Source organism: Desmodus rotundus, chromosome 6 (genome assembly GCF_022682495.2).
Source record: "Desmodus rotundus isolate HL8 chromosome 6, HLdesRot8A.1, whole genome shotgun sequence".
NCBI classification, from domain to species: Eukaryota; Metazoa; Chordata; class Mammalia; order Chiroptera; family Phyllostomidae; genus Desmodus; species Desmodus rotundus.
The window spans coordinates 156,623,095-156,639,333 of record NC_071392.1 but is presented as its reverse complement, the minus strand read 5'-3'; the positions used below and the strand labels follow the sequence as shown (position 1 = coordinate 156,639,333).

Genomic DNA, 16,239 nt, shown 5'->3' with positions numbered 1-16,239 from the left:
TTAAAATATTTTCTAGTGAATCCCAACTGGGATTCACTGGCGTTGGGCAGGGAAATGAAGACCACTTAACTGGCTCTTGTTGAAGATGAAAGAAAATCTTAGTTGGAGAATTTATTTATTTGGGCTGCTTATATTTAAGCGAAATGTCCTCCACCCACTTTCGCCCAGATGGGCTGTTCATTAACTGGACTGAATCCCAGAGCAAAAGAAGAAAGAGCGGGGATGGAATGAGCTGACCCCTCCGGCACAAAACCAGCAATGTACACGAAGGGTTTCACTCCCGTCGTGAGGCCTAGGACTGAGTGCAGACGCCGATGGGACACCTGGAACACAGATGAACATGTTCTCCTGGTGCCCGCCACCCGGTGGTGTTACACAGCCAGCAGGAAAATAATGTCAACCCTCCCCCCATTTCTGTGACATTCCCATCTGGTCTCCAGATGGGAGAACTTCAGAAAGACTGGAATATATAGACATTTCCGATACGAATTCCCACTTTCCTTTACTCAATTAAAAATTGATGTTTCTACTCAGACTTTTTCATTCTTATAAGTAGCTGTTTGGTCACCTGGCCAAAGTAATGCTCTGTCTTTCCTTATGGATACCAGGTGAGTGGTATCAACTGGAAATGAGATAAATTTATCTTAAGGTATCCTTGGAAACAGAGAACAGATCTGGAACAGAGGACTAAAAGTCAGAGATTACTAATTACACATTTAGTGTGCCTCCAATGGCTTCAACCTTTCCTTCTCTTGCCTGCTCCTTAAGGTACCCAACACTGCCTATCCATCACTTCCTCCATTATCCCTTTCAAGGTCTAATTCAATACCCAACTTCATGAAAATGTCCCTTGCCATTCTAACACAGTGGCTTTCTTCCTGCACAACTGCAGAACAGATTATATGTTGAGCAAAATCTTTGTTTCCCTCCCACGGCGCTGCCGCACGCAAAGAGCCAGCAGACATCCATTGAAGGGAGGAAGCGCATCGGGCCTAGATGTTGCCTTCAAGGAGCTCACTGACTAGTGCAGAAGAAAACTATAATACAGGCTGAAGGTAGCAAGAGATAAAGAACACAAAGATAAACTACCGTCCTTCCTAGTATCACTCCAGACTGAGCAAAATCAGGGGAAACTTCGTGGAAAAGGTAACAGGTGTGCAGAGCTGTGAGGGATGAATGGGGTCTGTGGTTCTAGGACTGGCGGAAAGGTCATTCCAGATTAGGAAACGATGTGAACTCCAAATCTGAAGAATGGGAAGTGCAGGTTATGTGTAAAAACCATCGAATAGTTTACGTGGATCTGGGGAGATCAAGGAATACAGTAGAAAAGGGGGTCGAATAGGAAGTTGGAGACTAAAGGGCCTACAAGTTTGCGCAGAGAAATACTGAAGGTTTCTGAGTTAAACGCTTCAGGCTTGTGCTTGGGAAGAGTGACCCGGCAGTAGAGTGTGAGCGGAGCTGCGGATGGCAGAGTTGGAGGATTCGGTTAGGAGTCACGAGGTTGTAGCAGTCAATATAGAGTTGACATATTGTCAAAGTATTATTAGAACTTAGAAACTGACTAAAATTTGAGTGGATTTGTAAGGTGGGAGAGGAGACGCAGAGAACTCCAAAGTTTTAAATTTGAATGACTTGCAAAGCATCACTACATCAGAAATAGGGAATACAGGAGGAAGAAAAGAGAGACGGGAAGAGAACAATATATTAGCTGAGGCCTATCATACAATTGGTTTATTATGTACTGGAGTTCGGTACGGATCAGCGGTAGAGTCACTAACAGATAGCATAGCTCAGATCGTGAAGCAGGCCACGGGGAGAGTGCAGTGAGACAAAGGAGAGAGCAATGACAACTCAACTTTGGGCACCGGCGCTGAGAAAGTAGGCAATGAAGAAAGATCCAGAGAAGAAAACAAAAAAATGCCCAGAAAGCAAGAAAGAAAACCAAAAGAATACAATGTCATAGAAACCAGTAATGCAAATTTTTACTAATTAGCTAACAATGTCGAATTCTGTCATGAATTCCAGGAGAATTATAGGAAAATGATCATTGGATTTGGTGTGGAAAATTACTAACTTTAAAGACAGCTTTTTTTTGACTATGCCAAGCATTTATAAGGGTGTAATGGTTAAGTTAGGGAGCGGCACAGAGATAAGAGCCCTCCACTGGGAACTGGAGAACCTCAGTTCCAGCTTGGCCCTTTATGAGACTATTTCCTAGTCTTCAAAATTCTTCCAGCTCTCACTTTGAAAGATTCAAGCAAGCTACCTATGTTCCTGAACTATACAGAGATATTAAGCTACAAATTGTTATTAGATACAGGCCAATTTCACTACTTGTAACTTGTATAAAGGTGAGGCACCTTCTAAGTGTTTCCTAATATACAGAAGTTGAGACTACATTCTTAGAGTATTTCCTCCAAGCAAGCCAAGTTAATGAGGTCCCTTCCTCCAGCCTCCTCCCAGCCCTAGTCTACTGTGCTTTACTTTTAAAAGCAGTGCTAAGATCTTATACCTGATCTATCCAGCAACTTGTTCTATTGCTTGATATCAGAGGATGTCACCACACGTCTTATTTTAGGTTTGCTGAAATAAGTTGGGTAATATTAACAAGCAATCACCAAAAGTGTACCTCTCCAGTCACATGTGATCATATAATTGTACAGGAACACTTCCTAAAACTCAATGTCTCATGTCACATGCTCCCAAAATTAAGCCTGAAATGTGTTGCTCAGGAAGAACCCAGATTCACTGAAGGAAGAGCATTTGCTTTATTTGGGGGTGTCATATCTATTGGGGTCCCATTGTAATACAAACTCAGAATCTCTGAAATGTTAAGGACTACAGATCTTTTAGTTGGGTCTGGGTACACCGTCTAGTGATATATTCTAAGTTAGTGTAGACATGAAATAGTTTGACTGAGTCCTCTGATTAAAATTAAAAGCCACAATGCTTTATCTTAAAAAAAAAAAAAAAGACCCACAAAGCAGGATAACTCTCGCTTGCTGAGATACCAGTAAGTTTTTCTAAAACTCTCATCCCTTGCCTTTCCTCCAAAGAGGCTGGCCTTTGCTGCCTCAAGAATCCATTCTTTATTTAATTTCAAGTGGTTCTGTAGAAAATAAAGGAAAAAGTTTAACTTTGTTTTTTTTTTTTAAGAATTTATATAATTTAGCTCTGAATTCAGGAGAGAAAAAGGGAAGAAAGGGACAATTGTGCACCTGCCATATGCTAAATGTGTCCACAAACACTGTCTCACGTGAGCACGACACTAACTCTTTATGGTAAATTTAGCTTTGATGTTAGATATGAGAAAACTGAGGCTCGGAGAGGTTAAGCTGTCCCCTCAAGGTCAAATGGCAAGTTATAGACTAGGATTGAAACAAAAGCTGCCAGACTCCAAAACTCAAGCTCTTCCTACCCAAGTTCAGTCCAGTGAAAAGGATTCATTTGGAGCCTCTAAACTCTACTTTGTATTTGCACTGAACCCTAACAAAGCAAACAAACAAAACCGCCCCACCACACCCTTTCAGCCGTTCCAATAGACGCTCAGCACCGAGGACAGTTCCTGCGTCGCGTTTGCAGGGAGCTGTCCTTGGTTTCTATCATGGAGCTCACACCCCATTTTTGACTTTTTAATTGGCACTGACAAAGAGAGGAGGGAATGTAAGAAAGTACGACATGGGATTCTCTGACACCATGGTGGAAGTCAGCACTTCTCCCAGGAGACCAAGATAAAAATGCATGTGAGAAGAACAAGCGAACCAAACAGATGGGGCAATCAAATGGAGGCGGAATGAGCTCATCAGGATTCCCAGCACATGGTTTACGTCCACACGGGGCTCTCAGCTGACCCGGGAGCCAGGAGACAAAGTGAATGAGTGGGTGGTTACTACGCTGCTGCATCAGCTACACTAAGAGATTAGGTGGAGCTGATTCACTGCTGCAGGACTTCAAGTAGAGGAAATCTGCGGGCCGTGCTCTCTGCCGCTCCTATCAACATCCTCGTCGGGAACGTGAGTCAGCTCTGCAGGATCCCTGGGGGGGACAAGGTTGCCTTGATGTGAGTAAATCAAGGGTGAGCTTTCCTGTTGTGGAGAGCAGGTTTCAGCCACAGTCACAGCATCTTCGGATGTGGAAGTCGACCTGCTGTGTACACAAACACCCTGCCTCACCCTTGGTACAGGTAGTTCATAAAAGACACAGAAAGCACAAGATTCTGGAACCTTCATCACACTGAACAGTAATTCTTGCTCAAACTCCCAGCTCTTGAGCACAGCCCGAAGGATCTTTGGAGAGAGCTATAGGACTTGGTCCCCTTGTTCCTAAGCCAGCCTACTTTCCATCAGGAAGACAAAATAAAACCCTAAATAGCATGTACACTGTTAACTAAGCCCTCTAATTATACTGCTTTTAAAGAAAATAACATCTTAAATGCCTCCGTCTTTCCTTCTGGGCTTTAGCTGTGTCCTTGATCACTTCTCACATTCGAATCTCACATTTGAATCTCTTTCGACGAATTCAAGAGTAATTATTTTGGGACATGTGCTTTGTTATTTTTATGTCTTCTTGTACACTGCTTTCTTTGCTCAGGAGGAAATTAGAAGTCTGGAAACACTTGATTTTATTTAATTATGAAAGGAGACAGCCTCTATTTCAAGTAGTTGCAAATATGAGTGTACCGGTCTGTGCCAGGAGAGGATATATGGAACAATGTAGGTTCTCCTACTCTATTGTCAAATGCAGTGAAGGTCCACCTAGGGCTGTGAGTAAAAAAAGAAAAAAGTTAAATCTAAGAGTGAAAGCTGAAAGTGAAATCCTTCTCTGGATAATTCCGAACATCCCTGGATTTAATGCCTTCTGGAATCGTCTAAAATGTAAATTTTATAAACTGCTTTGCAACTTCATTACCTTCATTATTGCAGTCTGTGTATGTGTGAGCTCATTTGGACTTCTGGAGTTTTCAAGGAGCTGAAGTAAGATGTAGGAGGACTGAGTCTATTCAAGGTCATGTTTACAACGTGAAACTCACACCTGCTGGGGATGCAGACCAACAGAGACATTAGCCCAGTGCCCATCCCCCATCCCATACTTTTTCTACTAATGAATGCTCTTACCTGAACCGTCCCCAGGTCGATTGTCCTCTGCCTTGGGTGTTATGTAGACCAGACTTCCTGTCTGTAATTTGTATCCATGAATAGAACTTTTCTTGTAATTTAGCAACATTGTCCTTGACAATCCCACTATTTACATAACAGAAGCTATTGTTTGAAGTGCAAAGCAGGTCAAAATTTGGTTTCTGAAGATTAATCACTGCAGCCTACTTTATATTATCATAATAATTTCATTTATTTTGATACAATTTGTTTCCAGAATCAACCTCAGCTTCTGTGCCCAGGCGACAAATCCATTTGCTTTTGGTATAATGGATAATGTGATTAATGACCTTGCAACTGGATTTCTTAAAAGCATAGAGAAAAGAAAATAAGGATTTCCATTTGGAATGTGCAGTAAACCAGCTCAGTCTGCAGCTATGCATTCAAATCTCTATGCACTTGTTTGTAAACCAGACAGGATTTTGAAAGGCTTGCTCCTGCCTTTTGGGGTTTCTGTCCATTTCTGTTCTCTCCAAGAACCTGAGGACAGCAGCCTCAGACTGAGAAACTGGACGTGTGGGCACCCCACGTACACGGGTGGGGCACTGTTTTGCTCTGTGGTGCGATCACGACGAGCGCGGTGGAATGGACCCCATCGAGCCCAGGTCTCACTGCGTAAGGTCGTCACCGGGTGGGCTGTCGCTGGACACACATGGCAGAGCTCTGCCAGTGGCCTTGGGACCCTGCCCCCCACTCCATGCCTCTTGTTCGACGCCACGTGCGCCTGCATCCCGTCCTTGCAGCCGGTATCCGGAGCCTGTTTCCGGTCCCCGCGGACCGGAGGCTCTTTCCCAGGCGGGGACAGGGAGGCAGACGCCGAGGGTGTTCGGGAAAAGAAACCTCGAGCGTCAGCTTCCCGCCTTTAGGGCGAGGTGGCAGCCGGCCCACGCCGGCCGGGGGCGGCTCGCGACGGCAGTCCTGGGTTCCGGACCCTCCCGGGGTTCCCCCTCACTTTCCTCACTGGGGAAGTAGGGGTCACTCCCACCCCGAGCCCCGGGGCTGCGGCGACGCTAAGCGACACCTCCCACCGCACCGGAAGCTCAGCAGCCTCGCCCGCAGCTTTGGGGCACCAGGGGGCTCTCAGCCTCTCCTCGGCCCGAGATGTCCGCGTCCTCGAGTGCGTCCGAGCGGCGCCTAGACACGCCGGCCACAGCTCCCGAGGGCACCGCGGGCATTTACTTTACCCGGGGTGGGGAGGGGGCGCCGGGGCCGGCGCTCGCACCCCGGCGCGGGGCGGGCGCGCGGTGGGAAGAAGCCCCTGCCCCGCCTCCGGCGTGACGCGCGCCCGGCCGGACCAATCAGAGCGCGCGGCGCCGCTCCCCCACACTCCTCCCCCCACCAGCTTAAGAAAGGGCGCGCGGGCCGGCCCGGCCAGAGCGCCGCGCGGGGCGGAGTGTGCGGCTGCGCCACGGCCGGTTGTTCCGTGGGCTCCGGGTCGCGCTGCCCTCGAGCGCAGCTTCCGGACGCAGCCCGCAGAGGAGGCGCCGCAGCCGCGCGCCCCGACGGCGCCCGCTCGCCCACCTGCAGATGCTGGAGTGAGCGCGGCGACGGCGGGATGCTGGCGCTGCTGGCTGCCGGAGTGGCGCTCGCCGTGGCCGCCGGGGCTCAGGACGTCCCGGCGCCTGGCAGCCGCTTCGTGTGCACGGCGCTGCCCCCGGAGGCGGTGCGTGCCGGCTGCCCGCTGCCGGCGATGCCCATGCAGGGCGGCGCTCTGAGCCCCGAGGAGGAGCTGCGGGCAGCGGTGCTGCAGCTACGCGAGACCGTCGTGCAGCAGAAGGAGACTCTGGGCGCGCAGCGCGAGGCCATCCGCGAGCTCACTGGCAAGCTGGCGCGCTGCGAGGGGCTGGCGGGCGGCAAGGCACCGGGCCGGGGCGCGGCGGGCAAGGACACCATGGGCGACCTGCCCCGGGACCCGGGCCATGTCGTGGAGCAGCTCAGCCGATCACTGCAGACCCTCAAGGACCGTCTGGAGAGCCTCGAGGTAGCGGGGCGCGGGGGTCCTGGAGGTGGGGTGCGTGGTCCTGCCCGCGAGGCTGTGCGGGAACGAGCTGGATTTGGGGTCGAGAGCGGGGAGTTCTCGATCCTGCTCGGGACTTAATTGCGTGTAATGCACCCCGCACCCCGTAACGTCCCCCGCCCGCACCCCTTTTGTCCCCCTGCCCACTGGGCGGCCATTCACTTAACGAGGTCCGCGCTAGCCGAACCAGAACGGCCTGCTCTCTTCTTGCAAATCTCCCGGGAGCTGTGCCGCGTGACCTGAGGCTGCCACAGGAGGTCAGCGGCCCCTGGCGTCCCGCGTTTCCGTTTATACATCAGGTGTGAGTGGTCCACAGTGGGTAGAGGCCTGGGGGGTCTCGGCGGGGCGGGAGCGTGGGCGCGAGGGTCACCGGCCACTAGGACTCGCCTTGGAGGAAGCCTGGTTAACTTGAAAGACGTCTGCTCGCGAACTGCGCGGTCCTAAGGTGCCCTGTTGCTTCGGGGGGAAAGGACCGTATTCCGTCCTCTCTTGGAAGGTGTACACAGTTTAGAACTCTTAGAGAGAAATCTTCATTTAATTTCCATCTTTATGTTCCACGCTGTTTAAGAACTGTGGACGTTTCTGTTAAACATGTGTACCAAGATACTTATTAGCAAAGCTAGGTTTCCATTAAGGTGGTAATTATTGCAAAACTATTTAAGGATTTCCTGTGGCATGATGGTTAAATACAGTATTTCTAGCATCTGAATATCCTTTGATGCATTAAGATTTATAACAGCTAGTATTTTTGGAACGCTAAATATGTTCAGCCCTTGCAACAATCCTGGGAGGCAGATGCAGGTAACTGCCTTTTACGATTTGGACCACTCAGAGGGATAAATACTTTACCAAGGACACATGGCTGGGCAGCGGTAGGCTGCCTCTTCAGCCAGCAGGGAGACAGAGGAGTAAAAAGAAATAGGCTGGAAGGATTTAGAAACAGCATTAAAAGCAAAGATTCCTGGACTCCAGAATAGTCATGCTTTAGATCTCTCGTTTTCCAGCGACATCGCTGCCAGCCACCTTTGTACCACACTGGGACCTGGGGGCTATTTTCATTTCTAGATGAAAGTGCATCGGCTTTGAGTACCATTTGACTAACTCTTAAAAAAAAAATAAAGCATCAGTTTTTGTCTTTACCTGAGAGTGATAGATGTTGGTTAAAATTTTGGCTTTTTAGTTAGAGGAACAAAACTGATTTCTGAGAGGGGGAGATGAGATTCATAAGTTTCAAGTACAGCAGCGAAGTAATTGTCTGACTTTGAAATCCTTTCCACCCCCCCCCACCCCCCGCCCCACACACAAAGCATCAGTGAAATGCTCCCCCTTGTGCCACCGGCACGATTGATTTAACGAAGCTTCCCGATGTGGAAGCTTCTCCCTTTGTGGCGAGGCCGTTAGAGCTGCATTTCACAATTTTTAACTGGCCTTAATACTTCTCCCCGGTGTCTGCCCCGACCCAAAGCACCAGCTCCGAGTGAACGTGTCGAATGCCGCGTTGCCTGGCGACTTTCGAGAGGTGCTCCAGCGGCGGCTGGGGGAGCTGGAGAGGCAGCTGCTGCGCAAGGTCGCAGAGCTAGAGGATGAGAAGTCCCAGCTCCACAACGAGACCTCGGCTCACCGGCAGAAGACCGAGAGCGCCCTGAACGCGCTGCTGCAGCGGGTGACCGAGCTGGAGAGAGGTGAGAGCTTCGCTTGTTTCTCTGTCGCCCTCTGGCTGATGTCCTTCCGGACCCCACACCTCTTGTCTTGGATCTAGGGGAAGCTGGGCTCAGAACAAGGGAAAGCAGGCAGACAGGGGCAGGCTCTAGAGCTCTCTTGCCCATTTACAGACAGGCCACCTTTGGGGAGGGAATGGCTCCTCCCAGAACCCTGCCTGCTGACTGTGTTCCCATGTTTGCTGGGCTGGGCTCTGAGGCTGCTGCCCAGTCATCTCTGAACCTACCTGACAGGTGCAGAAAACCACCTGATTCCTTACCATTCAAGCAGCAGGGCTGCTTAGCCTTGTCTGCCACCTGCAGCCTCTGATTTCTTGGTCAAGCCTTTTAATGCCTTAACTGGTTTAAACTAAGTTTCTTCTGAACCTCCGAGCTGTTTGATATAAACAGGGCCCCAGCTTATGGGGGTCTGGACCCCCTCCTGTAGCCCTGGACTCTTGCAGTGCTAATCAAGCCTATCCGTTGTTACCAAGCTAACGGTATCACCAGCCTGAGCCTTGTGAAATCAACAAGCCCACACACCTGCGAGGATAGGAGCTATTTCTCTTTATTAGATAATTGCATCTTTGGGAAGAACATGAGCATCTGCTGATTGAATACTAGCGGCTGCTCCCTGCTCTGTCATTCATTAGCTGAGTGCCCTGGGGTAAGTCACCTCCCTTCTCCAAGCCTCTGTGCCTCAGCTGCACACCTGTAAAGTCAGGAGTGGGGGCTTTCTGGTTCTCTGAGTTTTGCTTCAGCCCAACGTGGGGGGCCTTCTATCCTGGCTGGGCCCCGCCCTTGGCTCCTTCTGGTGACCAGATTTTCCCAGCCCTCTCTCAGCAGCTCTGCAGCCTGTGTGTTGATGGAGCCCTGCCGTGGGAGGTCAGGACGGGTCCTGTGAGACTGTACAATCAGCGGAGAGGAGTAAATAGGACACGTGGAGCCCGGATGCCAGTCTTTCTTGCTATGCTGCCCGTTCCCAAGAGGTCGGGAGGGTGACACTGGGCCCTGATGCTTTCCTTTGCAGAAGGCCTTCCTTGGATAGGTGTGAACCATGGCACCAAAGAGCTTCCTCGTGAATTCTTTACTATGACAGCAAATGAGTTTGGGGGCCATGGCAGAGAAGGGCTGGTGTATGTTGGCTTTGTTCTGCAGATGGAGTGACGAAGGGGCTGATTTAGTCTACGAGTGACCCAGGCGGTTCAGTTCTGGGTCCTGAGAACCTGCCTGTCTTTGATGGCAATGGAGACCATTTGGCTGCTCGTGGTGCCTGATACATATTGTTGAATGAGGACATGTAGGCTCCTTCATTGGCAGCATCTGGTCCCCACCTTAGAGGGAAGCTTGTGCCATGACAGCTCATGGAATCAGGTGGTAACCCTGCGAATTTTTGAATCTGATAACTGGAGACAGGGCCATGCCTTCTATGTGTTTATTTTTGTTATTAATTTTGAGCTTACGTGTAAACTGTAGCGACCATCACTTAGACCCATTTAAGAGTGCCGATCGTTTGCAAAGCCTTTGGGAGCACTATTAGCACGGGAACAGCCAGGAGGGTTCTCGCCAGTCCCAGGTGGGTCCGGAAGGATCGAGGTTCTGACCAGGTTGTTCCCCTCAGGGGGGTGGGGACACTTTTGCATTCCTCTGCCTCCCACTGGTCCCAAACTGCAGGGAATGGTCCATAAATGCCACCTTCTCTTGGAGAGGAAAGAGCAAGTTATGAGCCAAGCCATGAGCTCATGTCAGGGGTTTAGCCCAAAGGCCACTTCTGGGTTCAGTTTTATTGCCAGCTTACAGTCACCTGACCCCATTGCCGGGCAGAGATTCTTCCTGTGAGAGGTGGCACGGGCTTACTGCTTGACAAGTGTCTGTTGAGTGCTGGGACCCTGTGATATATCCTGCCTTCCTGTCCATCCGGAGGGTTCCTGACCCCGCCCACCCTTGCTGTAGGATCTGAAGGGCCCAGGATTTCAAGGACATAACAAGACTTGGCTGAGGAAGGGTTTTCTGGCTTAACTCAACCAGAAAACTAAGTCCAGCTTTTCTCTACCTGCTTCTCTGAGCTTTGAAAAATGAGGTTGCTCTCGTTTGCTGTTGGAGCTTCAGCACTTTGGACAGTGGATTCCCCTGCCGTGCTCCAGTGATGGAAGGACCCACCTGGGGGTGGGGGTATCCAGGTGAACTGTGGCGCTGGGCCTTGCTGGTGGCGGTAGACTAACGTATTGCTGGCCTCTCTTCTTCCCCCCCAGGCAACAGTGCGTTCAAGTCACCCGATGCATTCAAAGTGTCCCTCCCACTCCGCACAAACTACCTGTACAGCAAGATCAAGAAGACGCTGCCTGAACTGTATGCCTTCACCATCTGCCTGTGGCTGCGGTCCAGTGCCTCTCCCGGCATCGGCACCCCGTTCTCGTATGCGGTGCCCGGGCAGGCCAACGAGATAGTGCTGATAGAGTGGGGCAACAACCCCATCGAGCTGCTCATCAATGACAAGGTGAGGCCGACGTGGATGCCACCTGCCCCATCACAGTAGCAACAAAGGTCGGGAATTCGCAGGGAATCCGACAGCAGGCTGCGGGCTGTCCTCCTCATGGTGGGGATGACTCTGCTGACTCAGTCCTGCTCTGGACAGCGGGCTGGGCCGGGGGAAGGGACCGGGGGGCAGGCAGCTGCAGCTCATGGAGACCCAAGCTGTGAATCCAGGCCAGGGGTCATGGAAGGAACAGGATGAGCTGGGATGTCTGCACGCCAGCCTGTATTGTCATTGGCCCTTAGGTCAGCCCATGAGGGCTGCTTCCCAGGGCTGTACTTATTAGAGGGGGGTGTGTGTGTGTGTGTCGGTGTGATACCTCTCATGAGTGTGTCATTTTGGAGGGGGCTGGTTATTGACATATAATTCACATACAGTAAAATAGTAAGATTTACACTTTTTACTGTGTGGTTTGACCGGTTTTGACAAACGCAGGCAGTGGTGTATTCATCACTACAATTAGGATATAGAGTTCCATCACCTCCCATATTTCCTCACTTCCCTTCATAGTCAGCTCCTCCTCCTGCCCCAGCGAAGGCAACCGCTGATCTGCCCCCACCCCTGCAGCCCTGCCTTTCACAGAGTAAATGCACCCTTTCAATGGACTGGCTGGTTTCCAGGAGTGCAGTCCCCCCAGGAGAAAGGGCCTGGGCATGTGCAGGACCCCCAGCAGCCCCACTCAGACTTCCCTTCTGAAGTCGGACTCCACATAGCCAAAACTGCGCTCCCACGACCTCCTTGCCGGGGCCAAGCGTTTGAACGGCTGCCAAGCCCGGGAGCCCTCTGCGCCATGGCCCCTCACTCTGTCTTTACTGAACCGCCCTGGGTAGAGTTTGCTTAAGTGGGAAACGCTGCGAAATCTGCCTGCCGGGCTCCTTCCGGCAGTGACCACATCCCTGAGCCCCTGAGCTGGGGCTAATGCTTCTAAATAACACCCTTGGACACTGCCCTGAGGGCCAAGAACCTTGTTTTCTCTCCGATTAGGCGATTAGACGTCTTGTAAACAGCCAATTCCTGGGAGTTGGCGCGTGGGGTTGCTAGGACACCAGCGGTAACAACAGGCTGGTGTGCAGTCGAGCTGGTCGGTGGAGCACCCACAGGAGGCTGGTAGACAGATGGGGGTCGGAAACACCCTCCCCCAGCTCTGTGTGACTCGCACACACCCATGTGACTGTAGGCCCCCGGTCCTCTGCATGGCAGGACGCCCGCACAGTCCCCAAGGGCCGCGATGGACGCTGGGGCCTTGCCTGCGGGGTGTGGGTGCCTGGTCTGAGTGACTGTTGTCTGGGGAAGTTTGCCCAGTGGGGCCCTGACTGCCCTTTGGGCTCTCCAGCAGGGGGTGTTCAGGGACAGCGTGGGGGGCTGCCTGTCACATCTGCTTTTTCAGGACAGTATCCGGGACCCTCAGCCAAGCCAGGGCCACCGAGTGCTGGGTTGGGGGCTTGTGCCCGGACTGCCTCTTTCTCTTGAGTGTCTGATGGCACATGGCATCTCCAGCCTGGGGGTCTCTCTGAGGGGGATGGGCCAGGCATGTCACCCATGGAGCAAAGAAGGGGAGACCAGGAGGGACCCCATGTGCTGAGAGCAGCAGTGGGCCCAGGTCCTTCTGTCCCCCCAGGTCAGACTCCTGGGAAACCCACAGGGGACCTCACCTGCCTGTTGCCACTCGCAGGTTGCCCAGCTCCCCCTGTTTGTCAGTGATGGCAAGTGGCACCACATCTGTGTCACCTGGACAACACGGGACGGCATGTGGGAGGCCTTCCAGGATGGGGAGAAGCTCGGCACCGGGGAGAACTTGGCCCCCTGGCACCCCATCAAGCCGGGGGGCGTGCTGATCCTTGGGCAGGAACAGGTGGGTACAGGGGCCCAAAGGATGGGAGTGCATGGGCCACACAGGCAGCCCCCTCGTCCCGCCCAGCTGTCTGCCTGTCAGAGGTGACCATGGTGGCACGACTGCCGCCCTGGATGGGCAAGGTCCCTGCCAGCTCTGCTCACACTGTCTGGTGCCTGAGGGGCTGAGGGCAGGGACCAGGCCAGTGTGGGGGTTCAGACGGTTTCTGGGTTGGAGTGCAACACAGGTACCCAGGGGTGTCCCTGGGGTGACGGGTAGCATTCCCACCCAGGGTCCTCGCTGCCAAGCAGTGTTGACTCAGGATGCTGGGGGCTGGTATGGCCTCTTCCAGGAGCTGTGAGTGCAGGGCTTGGGGGTGCTTAGGGAATGCCTGTGGGGTGCTTAGCCCATGGGGGAGGTGGGAGGAAAGAGCAAGGCCCCAGGGCAGCCCTCTAGAGGGCAAATCGCAGCTGGCTGTCTGCTCTCGGGCAGGTGAGAGTTAACATCTTGAGCCTGTTGGAGGTTTGCTGATAGACAGTGAGGGAGCAGACTCCGGGTGTTTGGGGGGCTGAGTCTGGGCTCTTCCTTGGCCCATGCCCTCCCCACTTCCCTGTCACCTGTCCCCTGGGAGGATCTGGAAGCCTGGAGACCCAGGTCTAGTCCCAGCTTTGGGACTTTGGGCATGTGTCTCTCTGGGCTCGCCTAAGTTTCCCCTCTGTAAACTGGGTGGTTGCAGTAAAGACATCGCTGGGGGAGTCAGGAAAACGCCCCAGTTCCCCCCGCCCCGCCCCCTCTCTCTCCAAGCTGGCATCTTCTCCAAGAGGATTAGCTTCTGAGCCTGCGCTGACACGGTGCTGTACCCTCCCCAGGACACCATCGGGGGCAGGTTTGACGCTACGCAGGCGTTTGTGGGGGAGCTCAGCCAGTTCAACATATGGGACCGCGTCCTTCGTGCCCAAGAAATTGTCAACATCGCCAACTGCTCCACCAACATGCCGGGCAACATCATCCCGTGGGTGGACAACAATGTTGACGTGTTCGGAGGGGCCTCGAAGTGGCCCGTGGAGACCTGTGAGGAGCGCCTCCTTGACTTGTAGCTGCCCTGCCCTCTGCTCGGGAGGCGGGGCTCTGCTTACCCCCTTAGCTGAACTGTGTACGCACCCCTGTGGAAAGGCTGGGGCCCCCCAAAGACCGAGGCTCTGTGGCAGCCTATGTGACTGGCTTATTTGTTCCCCACCGAGATTTGGTTGTTTGGGGGGTTGGGCCAGAATCCCTGGGGAGAAGCCCTGAGCCGCAGGGGTCCCACTATCTGACCTCCTGCTGGGGCTATTATAGACCTTCAGGCCCTGTTCGGAACCCCTGTAAATGCTAGTGCACCCCAGCCTGCCTGCCCCTCGGATCCTTGGTGTCTCGTGTGCGCCTTCTGTCCGTCCCCTCTACAGGCTGTGCAGCCATCCCTCGGGAGTGGCCGTGTCCCTTGTGCGCTGAGTACTTCCTGCTGTCCACGGAGCACGTAGCAACGCGGCCGCTGCCCCAATCCCACCCCCACCGTTCTTTCCTCCGAGGAACTTGTAAGCACGAGGAGGGCAGGCCGCACAGACGGTGCCCTGCCTTCTCTGAGGTGAAGGGGGCGACTGTGGCCCCAAAGAGGGGGCTGGGAGTGGGGGACTCAGAATGGAGCTCCGTGGCGGCTGTCCCTTCCCCTCTGTCGCCTCTCCGTCTGACCAATGCTTTGTCACTGAGTATGGCTTCGAAAGGCCTCTTTTCTCCACTGGTGCCAAAAGTTCCATTGCAGCTTTTACCGCCTTTCCATCTGGTTTGGGGAATTTCTTTTTCCCAACAGCAGAGAACAGCCGTTAGCAGGCTCCCATGTCTGATGCCTCACCTCCCTGCGAGGGATTTGCTAGTTTTAATTCACGTTGGTTCCTGTGAGCATCTGACTGTCTCAAGTGTTTCCCCCAGAACTGGTTCCGGAAGTGGGGGTCATCAGCCTGACACTTGCTTAGTGACTCCAGGCTGCTGAGTTTATCGGACGGAGTTAGCAGTAATTCGTTTAAAGATAAAGTGATTAAGTGGGGGAATTTATAAAGCTAAATATTATATATTTTATTTTTCTTACACGTTTGAGGTGCAAACTTGTGGCAGTTCCATTTGTAGGACAAGTCAACATGCCCATCCGACATTGTGTGCTAACCGGGACCCTTCTGGTGACGGCACTTTGATTAAAGAGCGCTGGAAGAAGCCTTGGCGTCTGTTTTCTTTGTGTCTGGGGTTGGGGGCAGGCTGCAAAGATGGCTGGTGGGCCCGTAAGAGACAAGGATGCTTGCGGGAGCCTGTGGTGCCTATCTCTCCTCAGCTGCAGGCTCAGGCTGTGGTGGCCCCGCAGGAGCCCAGCCTCCCTGTCCCCAACCCAGCCCGTCTTCTCCCCCAAGAGTGCAGCTTACCTGGATGACCCTCGGCTCCCAGCCCCGGGCCTGATGCCTGTTCGGCACCCACTCCGTGTGTGCTCCTCCATACCTCTCACTTAATCCCCCTAGTGACCCCCTGCGGCCCCTCTCACAGGTGAATACATGGACAGTTAGTGACATTTGTGCCATACAGCTGCGGAGGGCAGAGCCGGTCTGGGTGCTGAAGGCCCCGCCCCGCCCACTGCCCACTCCCACCCACCCCTGCCTTCTGGTTTGGCTCAGAGGGTCACTTCTTCCCACAGCCATCTGGGGGTCCACCTGGCCCAGGTGCGTGCCTCAGTGGTCTCTCTGTCTCCGCAAACACTTCCCATTTTTGTGTCTTTCCTCTGTCTCAGTAGCTACAGAATATAACTTAGTTGTCTCCTTCCCAGGTAGCAATGTCTAAGTGTCTATTATTCTAAGGGATCAGAGTCCAGTTGTGGGTACAGGTGACACGGTGTGCTGGGGTACTTGATGTCGAGGCCACGGAGGAACCTGTAACCTCTAAAACCAAGATGAGCGGGTCACCGAGGTTCCTGAAGTCCGTTTTCAATCATGTGT

The 16,239-nt window shown here is 52.9% G+C and overlaps 1 protein-coding gene across 1 annotated transcript; it reads left to right on the top strand.

Moving 5' to 3' along the window:
* The first annotated feature begins 6,542 nt into the window (after window positions 1-6,542).
* Window positions 6,543-15,479, top strand: NPTX2 (neuronal pentraxin 2). Its single transcript, XM_024576810.4, has 5 exons — window positions 6,543-7,134; window positions 8,636-8,852; window positions 11,120-11,364; window positions 13,073-13,252; window positions 14,101-15,479. Exons 1-5 carry the CDS (start codon window positions 6,709-6,711, stop codon window positions 14,326-14,328), a joined length of 1,296 nt encoding a protein of 431 aa, XP_024432578.3. The 5' UTR covers window positions 6,543-6,708; the 3' UTR covers window positions 14,329-15,479.
* Window positions 15,480-16,239: the final 760 nt, after the last annotated feature.